At 41.2% G+C, this 18390-nt stretch overlaps 1 protein-coding gene across 1 annotated transcript in view; it reads right to left on the bottom strand.

Annotated features, from left to right (window-relative positions):
• LOC140197682 (uncharacterized bromodomain-containing protein 10) overlaps nt 1–18390 on the bottom strand; it is a 77249-nt gene that overhangs the window by 25049 nt on the left and 33810 nt on the right. The window contains exon 4 of the mRNA XM_072257992.1: nt 8280–8362. Within this exon, the coding sequence (XP_072114093.1) occupies nt 8280–8362 (83 nt within the window). The remainder of the gene's footprint in view (nt 1–8279; nt 8363–18390) is intronic.

Genomic DNA, 18390 nt, shown 5'->3' on the forward strand with positions numbered 1-18390 from the left:
GGCACCTATTATCGAGATTATTTTCTCTACAGTATTTTTCAACAGAAAGACTAACGTATCTGCTCATGTACTCAGAAAAAAGCACTTGGGTGTTCCAACTGCTTGGATGTGAACGGAACACAACGGGAAGTGTTTTCTTATCAATGCCTTTAAGTGCCCTCGGATTTTCTGAATGGTACACTAGTAGAGGCTTAGTGGCGTTAATAATAGGCATTAGGGTAAATCTGTCCTTCGATGCCTTGTGTCCCTTAGCCTGCTTTTCTTCTTTCGAAATAAATGTCTTACTCGGCAATTTTTTTCCAATAAATTGCAGTTTCGTCACAGTTAAACACTTGCTTATACGAATAACCATCTTCTGTAATTATTTTCTTCAGTTCTGCTGGGAAACCTTTCGGCAGCTTCAGTGTCAGCCGAAGCACTCTCTCCAGTAAACGTTGAACTATGAAGCTGCCCTCGCCTCAGAAACCGATCAAACCACCCGTGACTACCTTTAAATTCCACTTTCGCAATACTTTCATCACCATCGGCCAGTGCTTTCTGTTTCAGCTTATTAAAAAGACTGACTGATTTCTCCTTAAGTATAAGATAACTTAAAGGAACACCACGTTTTGTACACCCATCAATCCACTCAAGCAATAGACTTTCCATTTTATCCATTACTGGATGTCGACTAAGAGAGACCACTTTGCTACGAGCAGAACCAACAGTAACATCGGCAGCTTTCAAGATTTTTTCTCTCTGCGTATAAATAGTGCGAATGGTGGATGCAGGCAAGTTCAACGCGCGGACGATGTCCTTGCTTCGTTCACCACGATCAAAATGCTTAACTATGTCTAGTTTTACGCTATGTGTAACACCCTTACGAGCTCTTTTAGGCTTTTCCGATACCTTAGAACTCATCTTGCTGACGGATGCACAAAATAAATCGAGATAAAGCACGTGCTTAAGCAATGACAGCTAGAATGCAGTTCCGGGGGAGGAGCTTAGCTGCTCGGGGCGCGCGCTGCTTTTTTTTAATCGCACGTCGGCAATTTTTCACGTGCTGCTTTTTTCGTAAGTGAGGTTTCGTAAAGCAAACGTTCGAAAAGCAGGGGACACCTGTATTGGGAAAAATTTTTCTTTTAAAACAGAAATTAGTTCCTTGGTGACGTATGTCAATTACAATTTCACTGAAAATGCAAAGCCTCAAATTGAGTTTCTTTTCCGAGTTTGCTGTTCATGTGAAAACGATCAAGTTGCATTGAAATAGTCCTCGGTGATGTTGGACCCCAACTTCTGACTCAGCTTGTAATGCATATATAGATTCATAATGCAGTCAGGATTAGGTTTATATAATCTACTGACGTATAACACTAAGGTTGGATGTGGATTAGAAAAGCACCCAGCTTCCTCTCACAAGGAACTGCACCTCAATAGAACAGAATTATTCTGAATAGATGACCAAAATGCCAGGAAAGAGAAAATTCAGTGCAAATCTGACAGTTATACCTGAACCCAAATGGGGGTGGGGCGGTGCAGTATTCTTGTGGGCAGTGTTGCTAGAGCAAAATTACGTTTGTAGGGTTTATGGGAACTGGAGTGATAGGAGGATGGAGCAGTTGATATACAAAACAATGCATTGTGTAATGAAACTATGAGGATGGACAGGCAGATGATAGAGCAAAATTGCAGAAAATAGGAGAAGGTGAAGTGATCGAAAAAGGTGATGAATACAGGACTGAAGGTGTTATATTTGAATGTACGTAGTATACAGAATAAGCTAGATGATCTTATAGCACAGGTAAAGATTAGCAGGTATGACATTGTGGGAATCACAGAAAAGTGGTTGGAAGAAGATCAGAGTTGGAAACATAACGTCCAAGGATACACCTTGTATCGAACAGATAGACAGGTAGGTGGATAGGTAGAGGGGGTGGGATGGCTCTGTCGGTAACAAATGAAATCAAATCCTTAGAAAGGGGATATGTAAAATCAGAAGGTGTAGAATCTTTGTGGGTAGAGTTAAGAAACTCCAACAGGTAAAAAGACCCTAATGGGAGTTATGTACAGGCCTCCGAACAGCAGCCAGGATGTAGGATATAAACTTCAATGGGAAATAGAACAGGCACGTAATAAAAGCAATGATACGATTGTCATGGGAGATTTCAATATGCATACAGAATGGGTAAATAAGGTTGGTGCTGGATCCCAAGAGGGAATTTGTAGAATGGCGAAATGGCTTTTTATAGCAGTTTGTAGTTGAGCCCATTGGGGAAAAGCAATTCTGGGTGGGGCGTTGTGCAATGAACCAGATTTGATTAGAGTGCTTAAGGTAAAGGAACCCTTAGGACGCAGTATTATAATGTGATAGAATTCACCCTGCAGTTTGAGAGAAGTGAGAGTCAGATGCATCAGTGGAGTAAAAGAAATTATATAGGCATGAGAGAGTAGAGGAAGGTAGACAAGTCACCTGGACCAGATGGACTACACCTGAGAGTTCTGAAGGAGGCAGCTTCAGAGATTGTGGACGCATTAGCAATTAACTTCCAAAAATCACTAGGTTCCGGAATGGCTCCAGGGAACTGGAAAATTGCAAGTCACTCCACTCTTTAAGAAGGGAGGAAGGCAGAAGAAAGGAAATTATAGGTCAGCTAGCCTGACTTCAGTAGTTAGCATTCATTAAGAGAGGACCAGAATACAAGAGCAAGGTTGTGATGCTAAGGTTTTGTATGTCATTGGTCAGATCGCACTTGGAAGTACTGTGAGCAGTTTCTGGGCCCCTTATCAAAGGAAACATGGCACAAGAGGGTCCACAGGAGATTCACAAGAATGATACCGAGTTAACATACAAAGAGCATTTGATGGTTCTGGTACTCGCTAGAGCTTAGAAGAATGGGGGGGTGGGGGGGGAGGGAGGGAAATCTCATTGAAACCCATCAAATATCAAAAAGCCTAGACAGAGTGGATATGGAGGGGATGAGTCCACTTTATACTCTATACTTTATTGTCACCAAACAATTGATACTAGAACGTACAATCATCACAGCGATATTTTGAGTCTGCGCTTCCTGCTCCCTGGAGTATAAATCGATAGTAAATATTAAAAATTTAAATTATATATCATAAATAGAAAATGGAAAGTAAGGTAGTGCAAAAAAACCAAGAGGCAGGTCCAGATATTTGGAGGGTATCGCCCAGATCCGGGTCAGGATCCATTCAGCAGTCTTATCACAGTTGGAAAGAAGCTGTCCCCAAATCTGGCCGTACGAGTCTTCAAGCTCCTGAGCCTTCTCCCGGAGGGAAGAGGGACGAAAAGTGTGTTGGCTGGGTGGGTCGTGTCCTTGATTATCCTGGCAGCACCGCTCCGACAGCGTGTGGTGTAAAGTGAGTCCAAGGACAGAAGATTGGTTTGTGTGATGTGCTGCGCCGTGTTCACGATCTTCTGCAGCTTCTTCCAGTCTTGGACAGGACAACTTCCATACCAGGTTGTGATGCACTCTAGAAGAATGCTTTCTACGGTGCAACTATAAAAATTAGTGAGGGTTTTAAGGGACAGGCCAAATTTCTTTAGCTTTCTCAGAAAGTAAAGGCGCTGGTGGGCCTTCTTGGCAGTGGAGTCTGCTTGGTTGGACCAAGTCAGGTCATCTGTGATATTGACCCTGAGGAACTTAAAGCTTCTGACCTGTTCCAGTTGTGCACCACCGATGTAAATTGGGTCGTGTGGTCCGCTACTCCTTCTGAAGTCAACAACCAATTCCTTCGTCTTGCTGACGTTGAGGGATAGGTTATTCTCTTCGCACCATGCCACCAGGTTCTTAATTTCCTCTCTGTACTGAAACTCATCATTACCAGAGATACAGCCTACAATTGTTGTGTCATCAGCAAAATATAGAGTTCAATGGAAACTTGGCTACACAATCATGGGTGTACAGTAAGTACAGCACGGGGCTGAGTACACAGCCTTGTGGGGCACCGGTGCTCAGAGTGATTGTAGAGGAGAGCTTGTCCTCTATTTTTACAGCCTGGGTCCTGTCTGTGAGGAAGTTGAAGTCTAGGGCTAGAGGGCACAGCCTCAGAAGACAGACATCCATTTAGAACAGAGGTGAGAAGGAATTTCTTTAGCCTAAGGGTGGTGAATCTGTGGAATTCATTACCGTGGATGGCTGTAGAGGCCAAGTCATTGAGTATAGTTAAAGCAGAGGTCGATAGGCTCTTAGTCAGTCAGGCTGTCAAAAGTTAAGGAGAGAAGGCAGGAGAATGAGGCTGAGAAGGATAATAAATCAACCATGATGGAACAATCGAGCAGATCGGCATAATTCTGTTCCTATATCTTATGGTCTAGTTGTGTTAAGAGAAGTTAAAACTGAAAATGTGGCCAAATCCAAACAATAATTGTGTCCACAACAAATCTCACATTGACTCAATTTAGTAAATATTTAGTAAAGCATATACATGAACCAAATTTATCACACTGTACAATATCAACCATTTGGGTCACCTATAATGCTTTCCTTTCTACTCCAAAGAGGGGGACATAATAATTATGTTTAAACTATAATATATTCATTTGCAAGCAAGATAATTAAATATTTGGAGGAATATGTTGCTCGATACTTATAGATTAAATGCTTTGAAGTTCTCATGAAGAATTAATTGAGACATCTGTCAAAATAACTGAAAATCATTTAGGATAATTTCACTCATGAACAAAGTTGCTGCCGTGAAAATTCAGGGGAGTTCATGAAATTAATCTTACACAGTTTGCTTTTGATTTTTTTCTTGTACGCAAACAATGATATCTTAAAATAACCTATTTTTCCTCCAACTTCTCAATTTCTTTCTATCCCTCTCCCATGTAGCTAACTATTCAGTGCAACTCTCTCACGCATTTTTATCTACTGTATCCTGCTGCCTTCAAGCATTTGCTGCTTTCTTTGGTTTTATTTCTTTTCTCTTCTTATTGCCTGGGTTCCTGCCCTTATTTCCACCTTTCTATTTTTTTAATAGAATTTTCAACCTGTTAAACAAGGCAAAACAACACCAAAACCATGCTATACACTAATATTATTCATCGGCTTCAGTTCCCTCTCAAAATTCCCACAGTTCAAAGCAGTCAGGCCGGAATTAATCACTTGTCACCCACTCTTCTGGGTACCTTTTAAAGAGAAAAAAAATCTCTTCAGCTCAATATTGTGGGCAATGTTTTATCTTGAAGTTACCTCATCCGCACAACATCAATCCTGCCCAGTAGCTTCAGAATTTTGCATTTCAGTGAGATCATGCCTGATTTTTCCTAAAGAACTCAGCAAAGACTACTTTTCCTCAAAAATAACCTCATAGTGCAAAGAACCTGCACTGCAGGGAAGGATCCTCCCATCAGTTAACCAGAATTATATGCAGTACTACAGGTGTATCTTCAAAGCTCTGTACAGCTGCAGCAATTTTTCCTTTACCTTGTAGCCTATTTCCCTTCACAAGGATACACATTCCACTCCCTAACATCTCAGTGTTGAGATAATTCAGAATTTTTCTACTCTTATGGAAGTGGATAATTTCCTCAAATAATACTCCATCAGACACTCTTGCACATTCACTTAACCTGCTTATGTCCCTTTGCAGACTCAAGTATCCTCACAACTTAATTTGACTATCTTTATATACCAATCAGCACCATTCTGCAGAATTGAAATATACATCGACATGATCCTCTAAACCTTTTCATTTGTTATTTTGAAATCTAAATACATCTGCAGGTTTCACTTTATCCACAATAGGATTATACTGTCAAAGAACTCTGATAAATTTGTTGGTTACATATTCTGCTGTACAGGTGGCCCCCGTTTTTCAAACGTTCGCTTTACGAAACCTCACAGTTACGAAAGACCTACATTAGTTCCCTGTTTTCGCCAACAGAAGGCATTTTCACCGTTACGAAAAAAAGCAGCCCGCGGAAAAAAAAGGTAGCGCACGCCCCGAGCAGCCGCTCTCCCCCGGATTCGGAACGGCATTCTCGCCGGCATTGCTTAAACACGTGCCTGTGAGCAGCCGTTAGCAAGATGAGTTTTAAGGTATCGGAAAAGCCTAAAAGAGCTCGTAAGGGTGTTACACTTGGCGCAAAACTAGACATAATTAAGCGTTTCGATCGTGGTGAACAAGGTAAGGACAAAGTGAGTTTGACTTGTGGAAGTTGACGAAGATGATGTTGAAGAGGTTTTGGCATCCCATGACCAAGAACTGATAGATGAAGAGCTGATGCAATTGGAAGAGGAAAGGATAACAATCGAATGCAGTAGCGAAAGTGAAGTCATCCAGGAACTGAATGTGAAGCAACTGCGTGAGATTTGCGCTGCAATGATAAAGTACGACTTTAATTTTGAAAGGGTACGTCGGTTTAGGGCATATTTGCAAGATGGTTTGAGTGCTTACAAAGAACTGTATGATAGAAAAATGCACGAGGCTCAGCAGTCAAGCATACTGTTGTTTTTCAAGCCTTCCACAGCAGATGACGAACCTCGACCTTCGACATCGAGGCCGGCAGTCATAGAAGATGACGACCTGCCTGCCCTAATGGAAACAGATGCAATGAGATGACACCCCAGTGTCCCACCACCCCAACCCCCAGGCCGCAGATACCGATTCGCGGAGAATGCAGCCGTAGCCGGGAGGCACCCAGCACATCTTTAAGAAAAAGGCCGAAATAAACATGCTAATTAATTAGGTGCCGCCCAGCACATAAATGTCGGCCCAGATCAGAGGGGACGCAATCGGCAATCGCCTCTGATCTGGACCGACAATTATGTGCCGGACGGCACCTAATTAATTAGCTTGTTTATTTCGGCTTTTTTCTTAAGGTGTGCTGTCTGTGTCCCGGCTACTGCTGTACCCCTGCATGCTTCGCAGATCGGTATTGGGTCGCTGCCCAGTGGGAGGGGGCCACTGCACCACCCCAACCTCCGACAACTCAGCCAAACACACCATCATCAGTGTGCTCGATGTCTTCCCAATTCCCGTAAGTGATATTACACTGTACATACACTATTTCTACTTTATATAGGCTGTGTATTCATCATATCATTCCTGCTTTTACTATATGTTACTGTTATTTTAGGTTTTGTGTGTTATTTGCATGATTTGGTAGGTTATTTTTGGGTCTGTGAACGCTCACAAATTTTTCCCATAAAAATAAATGGTAATTGCTTCTTTGCTTTACGACATTCCCGCTTACGAACCGTTTCACAGGAACACTCTACCTTCGGATGGGGGGGGAAACCTGTATACAATCATAATGACTGCCTAATCACGATAAACCCATTACTTTTCTTATATCACCTTTCTTATGAAAATTTTCGGCAATTTCCCAGTGATCAATATCATATCAATTCAAAGGCCTGTTGATTTCCTTCACTTTTGCTTGGGTTCTTGAATACAGTATTCAGAATTCAGACTTTTGGACAATTATAAGCAATGCATCCACTATCACTTGTCAGCTCTTTCTCACATTGATTAGACCCATTTTCTCTGGAAATATTAGTTGTTTAAATACTTATTGATTACATGCTAACTGTGAAATGCATTTATTGTCTTGACTACAGAGACAAACACAAGAGTATTATTTAACATTTCTGTAATTCCTTTATCCCATTATTATTTTCCTAGTTTCTATCGAGGGATCAATGTTTATTTTGAAATAATTTTCTTTGCTGGATTCAAAGTGCCCCTTTTTTCACCTATAGAAATAAACCGAGTATGAACTAAGGTTTGAGACAGGCACCTCACTGAGAAGGATGGATTCATTTTCACCATTCAGAATTTTAAACATCTGAGCCAGCAGAGAAGCAATTTCAATAGGTCTAACTGGGAAACAACTACTGTAAATGGGAGAGACACGATACATACAGCACTGAACAAGTCCAGATGGGTTCTTTGCATCCACAACAAAATCCCACATTTTAGTAAAGATAATGGAAACATTGGGTAAAGGCATGAAAAATTCATGTCATGTAGTCGCAAACAAAACATACTTGTATCATGATCTCACAATGAATTTCAAAAGGTTAAAATGCTTTTTCTCATCCTAAGATTAAGATCACATGTTTATCAGGGACTTAATTCACGAACTTTACCATCTTAGCACAAAGTATTTTTCCTAGGAATATTTTTGCCAGTAATTAAATCTGTTACTTTCTCCATGGGTGCTGTCTGACCTTGTTTCTTTCTAGCATTTTCTGTTATTTCAGGTTTGTAGTATTGTAGTATTTTGCTCTCTCCAGCACACCATTTTAATTTTTCACTACACCCACCTGGAACTGTGGCGTTGTAGGCAATGGTGGTGATATCAATTTCTTCTTCTTCTCATCAGTCTTTTCTGAGTCTGGTTTCTTTCCTGCAAACATTTATGAAATATGTTCAAATAGTTAGTTCCTAGTAGTATTAAGCAGCAATTATATTAAAAGATATTTTTGAAGATAACATAATCCTTGCATAACTAATGTAGAGTTAAAACCTCCAAACCTAAATTAATAATTTGAAGAGGCAGGAATCATACTCAAAAGGAAACAAAGATGGAAGAAAACAAAATCATAGCTTTTACCTCATTGTACAATTATCCTTTCTTTCAGGTAATCCACTGCCAACAGAAATGCAAATTAAAAATACAGTGCTTTGAAAATGTATTTGGCCCCCACAACTATTTTCTTTTTAGGCTAATCCACAAAACATGGTGCATCATGTCAAATCAAAAGGAAAAATCCAAAACTTGTCAATTTACTAAAAATTAAAATTGTGAGGTAGAAGTAATTACCACACTAACTTTCCTCAGGTGCAATATACTATTGCCTTACCAACTCATCTTATTTTTTGATGTAGAAAATTGGAGGATCAACTGTTTTCAATTAATTCATAAGAACGAATACCCCTTCTCTCTTTAACATCCAACAATAGATTTAGATTATGAGGACACGCAGTCCTCTTTTATTGTCATTTAGTAATGCATGCATTAAGAAATGATACAATGTTCCTCCGGTGTGATATCACAGAAACACAAGACAGACCAAGACTGAAAAACTGACAAAAACCACATAATTATAACATATAGTTACAACAGTTCAAGCAATACTGGGCATGGTAAAAAAAAGTTCAGTCTCGCAAAAGGCCCATCATCTCACGCAGACGAGAGAAGAAAGAAAATTCTCCCTGCCATGAGCTTCTAGCACCGCAAACTTGCCAAAGCAGCATCCTGGAAGCACCCGACCAAAGTCCGACTCTGAGTTGTCCGAAAACTTCGAGCCTCCGACCAGCCCTCCGACACCAAGCACCATCTCTGCCGAGCGCTTCGACCCCAACCCCGGCCGCCAGCAGCAGGCAAAGCTGAGGATTTGGGGCCTTCCCTCCGGAGATTCTCGATCGCACAGTAGCAGCCGCAGCGAACCGGGCATTTCAGAAGTTTCTCCAGATGTTCCTCCGTGCTTCTCATGTCTGTCTCCATCAAATCAGAATTGTGCACGGCCCCTATTTAACAAATATGACCAGAGAGGCCGCGCGCGCTGCGTCACGCCACCATCTTCTCCTCCCATCATCTGTTAAATTTTGAATAGACCAAACCAAAATGAAGACAAAAGAGCATTCAAAACAAGCTGGAGAAATGATAATAGAGAAGCACAAATCTGGGGAAGGGTATAAGACCAACTCAAAGGCAATGAACATACCTCAGAGATCATCCTGAAAAAGTGGAAAAACATGCAACCACCCTCTAAACTTAGTCGTCAAAAGAAGAACGGCACTTGTAAAAGAGGCTACTGTGACAACAAGTCACTGAGTGAGCCATAAAAGTCAGTGCTGCAACTGGAGGTGATGTGCATGACTCCACAATCTCCACAGCAGGGATTCCTAACCTTTTTTATGCCATGGACCAATACCATTAAACAAGGGGTCTGTGGACCCCAGGTTAGGAACTCCTGCTCCAGGGCCTGCCACAAAAAGGGTATTAATGGAAGAATGGGAAGGTAGAAGCCTGGCAAAAAAAAACATATCCTTGCCCGTAAAGACCGCAAAACGTCACTTAGAAGATGCTTTAAAGATGTGGAAGAAGGTCTTGCGGTTAGATGAGGCTAAAGTGGAACTTTTTACGCTAAACAGTACATGTGGTGTAAATCTAATGCTGTGCAGCAGCCAGGTAATACCATCCCTCTTGCAAAGAATGGTGGAGCTAGCATCATGCAATGGGGATGTTTTTCAGCAGCAGGGGCTGGAAATATGGTCAGAATTGATGGGAAGATGAATGCTGCTAAACATAAGAGAAAACCTGCAAGCCTTCGCCAGAAACCTTAAACTGGGGAGGAAGTTAGTCTTTCAAGAGCACAACAACCCAAAGCACACTGCCAGAGCAACCATGGAGTGGCTGCAAATGAAGAAAATTAATGTCTTTGAGGGGCCCGGTCAGAGTTCTGACCCTAACCTGATTGAACATCTCTGGACAGGATTGCTGTCCACCGTCACTCCCCAGTTAACCTGGCACAGCTTGAACAATTTTGCAAGGAAAAATGGGCAAATCTTGCTCCATCACGTTGTGCAAAGCTAATAGAGACTTATCCAAAAAAGATTTCTGGCTGCAATAGCTGTGAGAGGTGATTCAACTAAGTATTGAGCAAAGGCAGAATTAATATATTAGAACTACTGATATTTCATTTTTTTTGTTTTTCATGCTTTACAATTTTCCCTAATTTTTGGACTTAACTGTTGGGAACAAAGGGACATGTGATTCACAATTAAAAATTCACAGTTAAATTGATCAAAATCCCTGGTTGTAATACTCATTTATGTGAATAAAGGGTTGGAGCTCAATAATTTTACAAGGCTATTTTTTTTTGCATTGTCTGATGACCAGAATATTGCAATATACCGGAATTAGATTTGGTTTATAATTGTCACATGTACCAAGTTACAGTGAAAAGCTTGTCTTGCATACCATTCATACTGATCAAATAATTATACAGTGCATTGAGGAAAAACAAGGTAAAACAACAACGCACATTAAAGCATAACAGCTACAGAGAAAGTGCAGGTAAACAATAAGGAGCAAAACTGAGGTAAATTACAAGGACAGAAGTTGATCTTATCATACTAGGGTATTGTTCAATAGTTTAATACACTGGAGTAGCAGTTCTCACTTGAATTCCCTTGTCCTTCAATTACTTCAAGGTACATTTATTATCAAATACTATATACAACCTTGAGATTCATCTCCATACAGACAGCACAAACAGAGAAGGCAAATAGAAAGACTGTCAAACAACCAATGTGCAGGAAAAATAAAATTGTGCAAACAATAAAAGTAAGAAAATAATTTTCAGAATTGAAGCTATGAAAGTGAATCCACAGCCACAAAGCCAGTCATCACTGCGCCTGATCCAGGAGCCTGATAGTCATAAACCACAACCTCAGTTCAGCAGAGACAGGTAAACCTCGCGGAACAGCAACCGGAACACGCCCATCTCTCCACTCTAGCACCAACACCATTGCCTTTCCCATTTGGCCTGGCGCTTATATTGGCCAAAACTACTCATTGTTCTCTACTCTCAGAGCCCAGGCCCCACTGCTTCGCCTCAGTTCTGCTGCTTTGAATTGCCTCTAAGTCTGCTCCAGCAATGGCCAAACATTGGCTTGTTGCCTAAGTCCACACTGCAAAAATGACAGGTCTTGCAGGTGGTTCAAAACCTCAACTCCAAAAGGGAAGTTATGGGCTATTGATTGCAGTGATTGTTTCAGAGAAAAAGCAAGATTCATAAAGTAGTTTATAGCTTTGTTTGCGGTCAGCAAGTTGTCGCTGTGCTTCACCAACACCTTCATTTATCCTGTGACTTGCGTCCTCATATCCGAGCCCAAACATTGAGAACAGCTGTTTTTATCTGCAGCAAAAACAGCAAGAGGTGCAGTTTTTAAAGTATTTATTCACAAATTAATTTGATAATATTTGTGATGCTGTCATGAAACCTGCAGAAGCAATGAATAACATTTGACAGACAAAAAAAAACTGCTGTAATCCAATGCCAAACAGGATCAACATTCTTACACTATCATAGCAATAACCTATCAGATCATTACTTATAATTTTAAAGCAGTAATATACAGCATTTTACTGTATTGTTAGCAGGAACAAATAATGGGACAAAGGGTCAAAACTGGCCGTTTGATCTGTATCGTGATCATACAGCATCAGGTACTTGCCTGTTAAACAAAATGAAACAGTATTAATCGTACATAAGATGTGACCGATTGTGACGTTGCAAAGGCACTCGTCCCATGTTCAAAGTACAAAGTAAAACTTATTATGAGAGTACATACCCTGAGATTTTTCTGCAGGCATATTTAGCAAATCTATAGAATAGTAACTAAACATCATGAACTGTAAACCGTAAGCAAACTGTGGAAAAGCAGTTATAAATAAACAACGAAAGCATGATATAACAATATAGCAGTCCTTAAGTGAGGGGAGCTATCCACTTTTATTCAAGAGCCTGAAGGTTGCGGAGTCGCAACTGTTCTTGAACCTACACACATAAAAGTTGCTGGTGAACGCAGCAGGCCAGGCAGCATCTCTAGGAAGAGGTGCAGTCGACGTTTCAGGCCGAGACCCTTCGTCAGGTCTCCGCCTGAAACGTCGACTGCACCTCTTCCTAGAGATGCTGCCCGGCCTGCTGCGTTCACCAGCAACTTTTATGTGTGTTGCTTGAATTTCCAGCATCTGCAGAATTCCTGTTGTTTGTGTTCTTGAACCTGGTGGTGCGAGTCCTGAGGCACCTGTACCTTCTACCTGATGGGAGCAAGAAAAGAGCATGACCTGGGTGGTGAGCATCTTTGTTGCTGTAGAAAAGCAGCATACATCAGTATTCCATGTAGATGTGCTCAATGGTTGGGAGAGTTTTACCCGTGATGTACTGGACTGAATTAACCACCTTATGTAGGCTTTTTCACTCAGAAGCATTGGTGTTCCCATACCAGGCCGTAATGCAGACAGTCATCACACTTTCCACCACACATCCACAGAAGTTTGCCAAGGTTTTTGATGACATGCCAAACCTCCACAGACTCCTGAGAAAGCAGAGGACACCATCATGCTTTCTTTGCAATAATATTTATATGATGAGTCCAGGACAGGTCCTCTGAGATAGTGACACCCAGGAATTTAAAGTTACTGACCCTCTCCACCTCTGATCATCTGATGATTACTGGCTCATGGGCGTCTGGTTTCCTTCTCCTGAAATCTACTATCAGTTCCTTGGTCCTACTGACTTGGAATGACAGGTTGTAATTACACCACTCAGCCAAGTTTTCAACATCCCTCCTGTATGCTGATTCATCACCCCCTTTGATACAGCCACAGCAGTGGTGTCACTTGGAGTTGTACTTGGCCACACAGTCATAGGTGTAAAGCAAGTAGAGCAGTAAGGCCAAGTACACATCCCTGTGGTGCTTCTGTGTTGATGGAGATTGTGGAGATGTTTTTGTTAATCTGGGGTCTGGGGTCTACAAAACTGGAAATCCAAGATCCAGTTTCACAAGGGAGTATTGAGGCCCGGGTCTTGAAGTTTACTGATTAGTTTTGAGGGGATGGTGTTAAAAGTCGAGCTGTAATCAATAAAGAGCATCCTGATGTATGCACCTTTGCTGTCCAGATGTTCCAGGGTTGTATGAAGAGAACAAGATAGCATCTGCTATAGACCTGTTCCTTCAGTAGGTGAATTGGAGTGGATCCAAGTTGCCACTCAGACAGGAGCTGATGTGTTTGAACACCAGCGTCTCATAACACTTCATCACTGTGGATGTAAGTGCCACTGGGCAATAGTCATTTAAGCAGGTTACCACACTCTTCTTGGGCACTGTTGAGATCGGAGACTACTTGAAGCAGGTGGGTATCACACAGGCCGCAGCATAGGGTTGAAGATGTCCGTAAATACACCAGCCACGTCAATACTATACAGCAACATTGATACAAATGCCACAGCTACATAATATCCCTCCCATATTGATATAGGTTTTCTTTCTCAATACTCAAACTCAAATTTTCACTGTATTGACATGAAGTATATTGGGAGGGCTGGAAATGGCAGGCTGTTAACAACACAAATAGCAAACACCAGTCATTAATACAAAGTTTTATAAGTGAAAGGCAAATCAGACCAGTCTACAATTAAAAAGGAGATGCAACCAATGAATTTGCCAAAGGATGAAATATGGTATACCAGGCAATAAAGTGGTCATTGATTCTGTATTAATCTAGGTATTTAAGAGAAAATTAGAGAAGTACAAAGAAAAATCTTTATATTATAGAGAGAACAGAAATATTCTGAAGTTAATATACTCAGTGCTCCCTAACAATACCTGCAACCCCACACGACAAAACCAATAGTGAGAATAGCTACTGATGTATACTACCTTATAGATATTCAGCAACATTTCTCCTCAAGTCAACCTTTATTGATGTTCCTTATCGAAAACTGCAGGTTGTACCACATTTATGCCCAAGCAGTTCAATTATTCATCTAGAAACTTCTTAAATGTGTTCAGTGACTCATCTTCAATCACTCTCACAGGCAGTGCATTCCAGGTGCTTCCTACTCTGTGGATATACCTGGAATACACTCTTCTCCCTTCTAATCTCTAGATCCCTCTCTCACTTACACTAAAGCTAGTTTTATTTATCTCTGACATGAGGAAATATTTCCTGCAGTCTACCCTATCTATAGGCTTCATAGAAATATATACTGCAATCATGTCCCCTCTTAATGCTCTCTGCTCCAAAGAAGAGCAGACCCAGTTTCTCCAGTCTCTCCTCATAACTGAATCATCACATCCCAGGAACACCCTAGTGAGTCTCCATCCTCCAGCACTAACGCATTTCCTGTACCTTCCTAAACAGAATTGTATGGCATACTCCAGCTGACCAAGGTTTTGTGAAGTTGAAGCAAAATCGCTCTACTTCTGTATTTAATACCCTGTTTAATAAAGGCTAGTATTCCATATGCCTTCCTAGCTACATCATCTTGTTTTGCCCCTTTCAAGCATCCATAGACATGTACTCCAAGCTTCCTCTGTACCTCAATACTCCCTAAGTCCTTACCATTCAAAGTGTATGTCATAGCCTTATTTGTGCTCCCACATTTGCCTAGATAAGACTATCTCCCAGCAATCTATCTGGGATATGACAACTTACAAGCATCCAATCTCAAAGAACAAGCCTCTAGCCTCACACTCTGTCACCTACTGTCAAACCAATTTTGGATTCAATCTGCCAATTTGCCATGGACTCTATGGATACTATTTTTTTTGAACCAGTCCCCTATGTGGCACCTTGTCAAGGTCTTTCAAAAGTCCATGTAAATAACACCTACTACCCTGCCCTGATCTAAACTGCCACCCATCAATAAGAGATAATTAAATCTTATTTTAATGATGTAAAGTGTCCTTCGTTAAATGAGGAGCAGCTATATTTGCTTTGCTACGTGTCATCCTTCTTTAATAAACTGAGGTTTTCTACTTCAGTTTCCAAAGCAAAGCGGTACCAATAGCATTCAAGAAAATTTAAATTTCATTCTGGTCACCCCAGACTGCACTACCCTTCTCTCAAAGGGTGCCCCAACGGGCCACCCCATTGTCTAGTAATACATAAAGCACTGAAATCAAAGCGGTGATGAATCAGCATACAAGAGAGAGATTGAAAATTTGGCAAAATGATGTCATAACAACAACCTCAAGCAAAACCAAGGAACTGACTGTAGACTTCAAGAGAGGGAAACAGAGGTCCGGAGCATTTTTTTTAGTGAATTGAAGATGGGATCAACTGGGAAGATACCTGGTATTAACTTGCAGATTTGGGATGTAGCCAGATTTAGTTCGACAACAAACCGGCCAGTTTTACATTTTAAAAAATGCAATTCAATTCAATCCATTCAATCCAATTTTTAATCCATAAAGATTAAACAATGTTGTAATGAACTCACAAGTGCCAATCACAAAAATGTGCTTATGTAGCACTGTAACAGTAACAAGTCAAAAAATATTTGTCATGCTAGGCCTACAAATTTCAAAAAGAACAAATTGCAAATTAAAATGTGAAAAGGATGCTAAACTGCGGAATGCAAATGACAGAGCACCAATAAGCAAAGGTGGTTCTACATTCGAGTTAACTGGGAGGCAGTGGAAACACATTTATCATCACTTTCTTTAAATGAATGGAGAGAAAGGGTCACCCAAGGTTCAAGCTATCCATTATTCAGTAGCCTTAAGAAGAAAAATATACTGGGAGAATTACATTCAGAGCAGGTATCCAACTCTCTCATGGTTTTAAAAAAGTCTGTGGATACTCAGTCTAAAGAACTAAAAGTGGCCACTTCAATGAAGTAGCTGCTAAAATCTCCACAAGAACCCAATGTGAATACAGTGATCTTTATTCAGCACAACTTCTATCTAAAACTTAGACCTGACGATAATTTTAAAAATCAAATGAAAATTCCAGCTTTTACTTTATTTGCTACATAAAAGCAATTGAAATTTTGACAAGAATTTGTTCTTTCACATGTAATATTACCAAACCTGAAAAAAATAACACTCTTTTACAGCAGTCACACACCATATGCTACAGCAAAATGAGCAAGAGAAATTTTCGCACTTAACAACAAATATGTTAGTGCCATTGTTTGATATTAAATTTCAGGTCTGTTGTGCAAATTCAGAGCATTTAACTGAAGCTTCATATTGATTTCATGACCGTCAGTAGAAATGCTCAAGTATCAAAGTCCATGTGCATTAGAATGTTTTTTTTAAATTGACAGAATGTGGAATAGGCCCTGCAAGACATGCCACCCAGCAATCCCCTGATTTAGAACATAAAACAGTACAGCACAGTACAGGCCCTTCAGCCCACAATGTTGTACCGACCCTTAAACCCTGCCTCCCATATAACCCCCCACCTTAAATTCCTCCATATACCTGTCTAGTAGTCTCTTAAATTTCACTAGTGTATCTGCCTCCACCACTGACTCAGGCAGTGCATTCCACACACCAACCACTCTCTGAGTAAAAAACCTTCCTCTAATATCCCCCTTGAACTTCCCACCCCTTACCTTAAAGCCATGTCCTCTTGTATTGAGCAGTGGTGCCTTGGGGAAGAGGCGCTGGCTATCCACTCTATCTATTCCTCTTAATATCTTGTACACCTCTATCATGTTTCCTCTCATCCTCCTCCTCTCCAACGAATAAAGCCCTAGCTCCCTTAATCTCTGATCATAATCTACACTCTCTAAACCAGGCAGCATTCTGGTAAATATCCTCTGTACCCTTTCCAATTCTTCCACATCTTTCCTATAGTGAGACGACCAGAACTGGACACAGTACTCCAAGTGTGGCCTAACCAGAGTTTTATAGAGCTGCATCATTACCTCGCGACTCTTAAACTCTATCCCTCAACTTATGAAAGCTAACACACCATAAGCTTTCTTAACTACCCTATCTACCTGTGAGGCAACTTTCAGGGATCTATGGACATGTACCCCGAGATCCCTCTGCTCCTCCACACTACCAAGTATCCTGCCATTTACTTTGTACTCTGCCTTGGAGTTTGTCCTTCCAAAGTGTACCACCTCATACTTCTCTGGGTTGAACTCCATCTGCCACTTCTCAGCCCACTTCTGCATCCTATCAATGTCTCTCTGCAATCCTTGACAATCCTCTACACTATCCACACCACCACTAACCTTTGTGTCGTCTGCAAACTTGCCAATCCACCATTCTACCCCCACATCCAGGTCGTTAATAAAAATCACGAAAAGTAGAGGTCCCAGAACAGATCCTTGTGGGACACCACTAGTCACAACCCTCCAATCAGAATGTACTCCCTCCACCACAACCCTCTGCTTTCTGCAGGCAAGCCAATTCTGAATCCACCTGGCCAAACTTCCCTGGATCCCATGCCTTCTGACTTTCTGAATAAGCCTACCGTGTGGAACCTTGTCAAATGCCTTACTAAAATCCATATAGATCACATCCACTACACTACCCTCATCTACATGCCTGGTCATCTCCTCAAAGAACTCTATCAGGATTGTTAGACATGATCTGCCCTTCACAAAGCCATGCTGACTATCCCTGATCAGACCATGATTCTCTAAATGCCCACAGGTCCTATCTCTAAGGATCTTTTCCAACAGCTTTCCCAGCACAGACATACGGCTCACTGGTCTATATTTACCTGGACTATCCCTACTACCTTTTTTGAACAAGGGGACAACATTCACCTTCCTCCAATCCTCCGGTACCATTCCTGTGGACAACGAGGACAAAGATTCTAGCCAGATGCTCAGCAATCTCTTCCCTCGCCTTGTGGAGCAGCCTGGGGAATATTCCGTCAGACCCGGGGAC

Source organism: Mobula birostris, chromosome 5 (assembly GCF_030028105.1).
Source record: "Mobula birostris isolate sMobBir1 chromosome 5, sMobBir1.hap1, whole genome shotgun sequence".
Taxonomy (NCBI): domain Eukaryota; kingdom Metazoa; phylum Chordata; class Chondrichthyes; order Myliobatiformes; family Myliobatidae; genus Mobula; species Mobula birostris.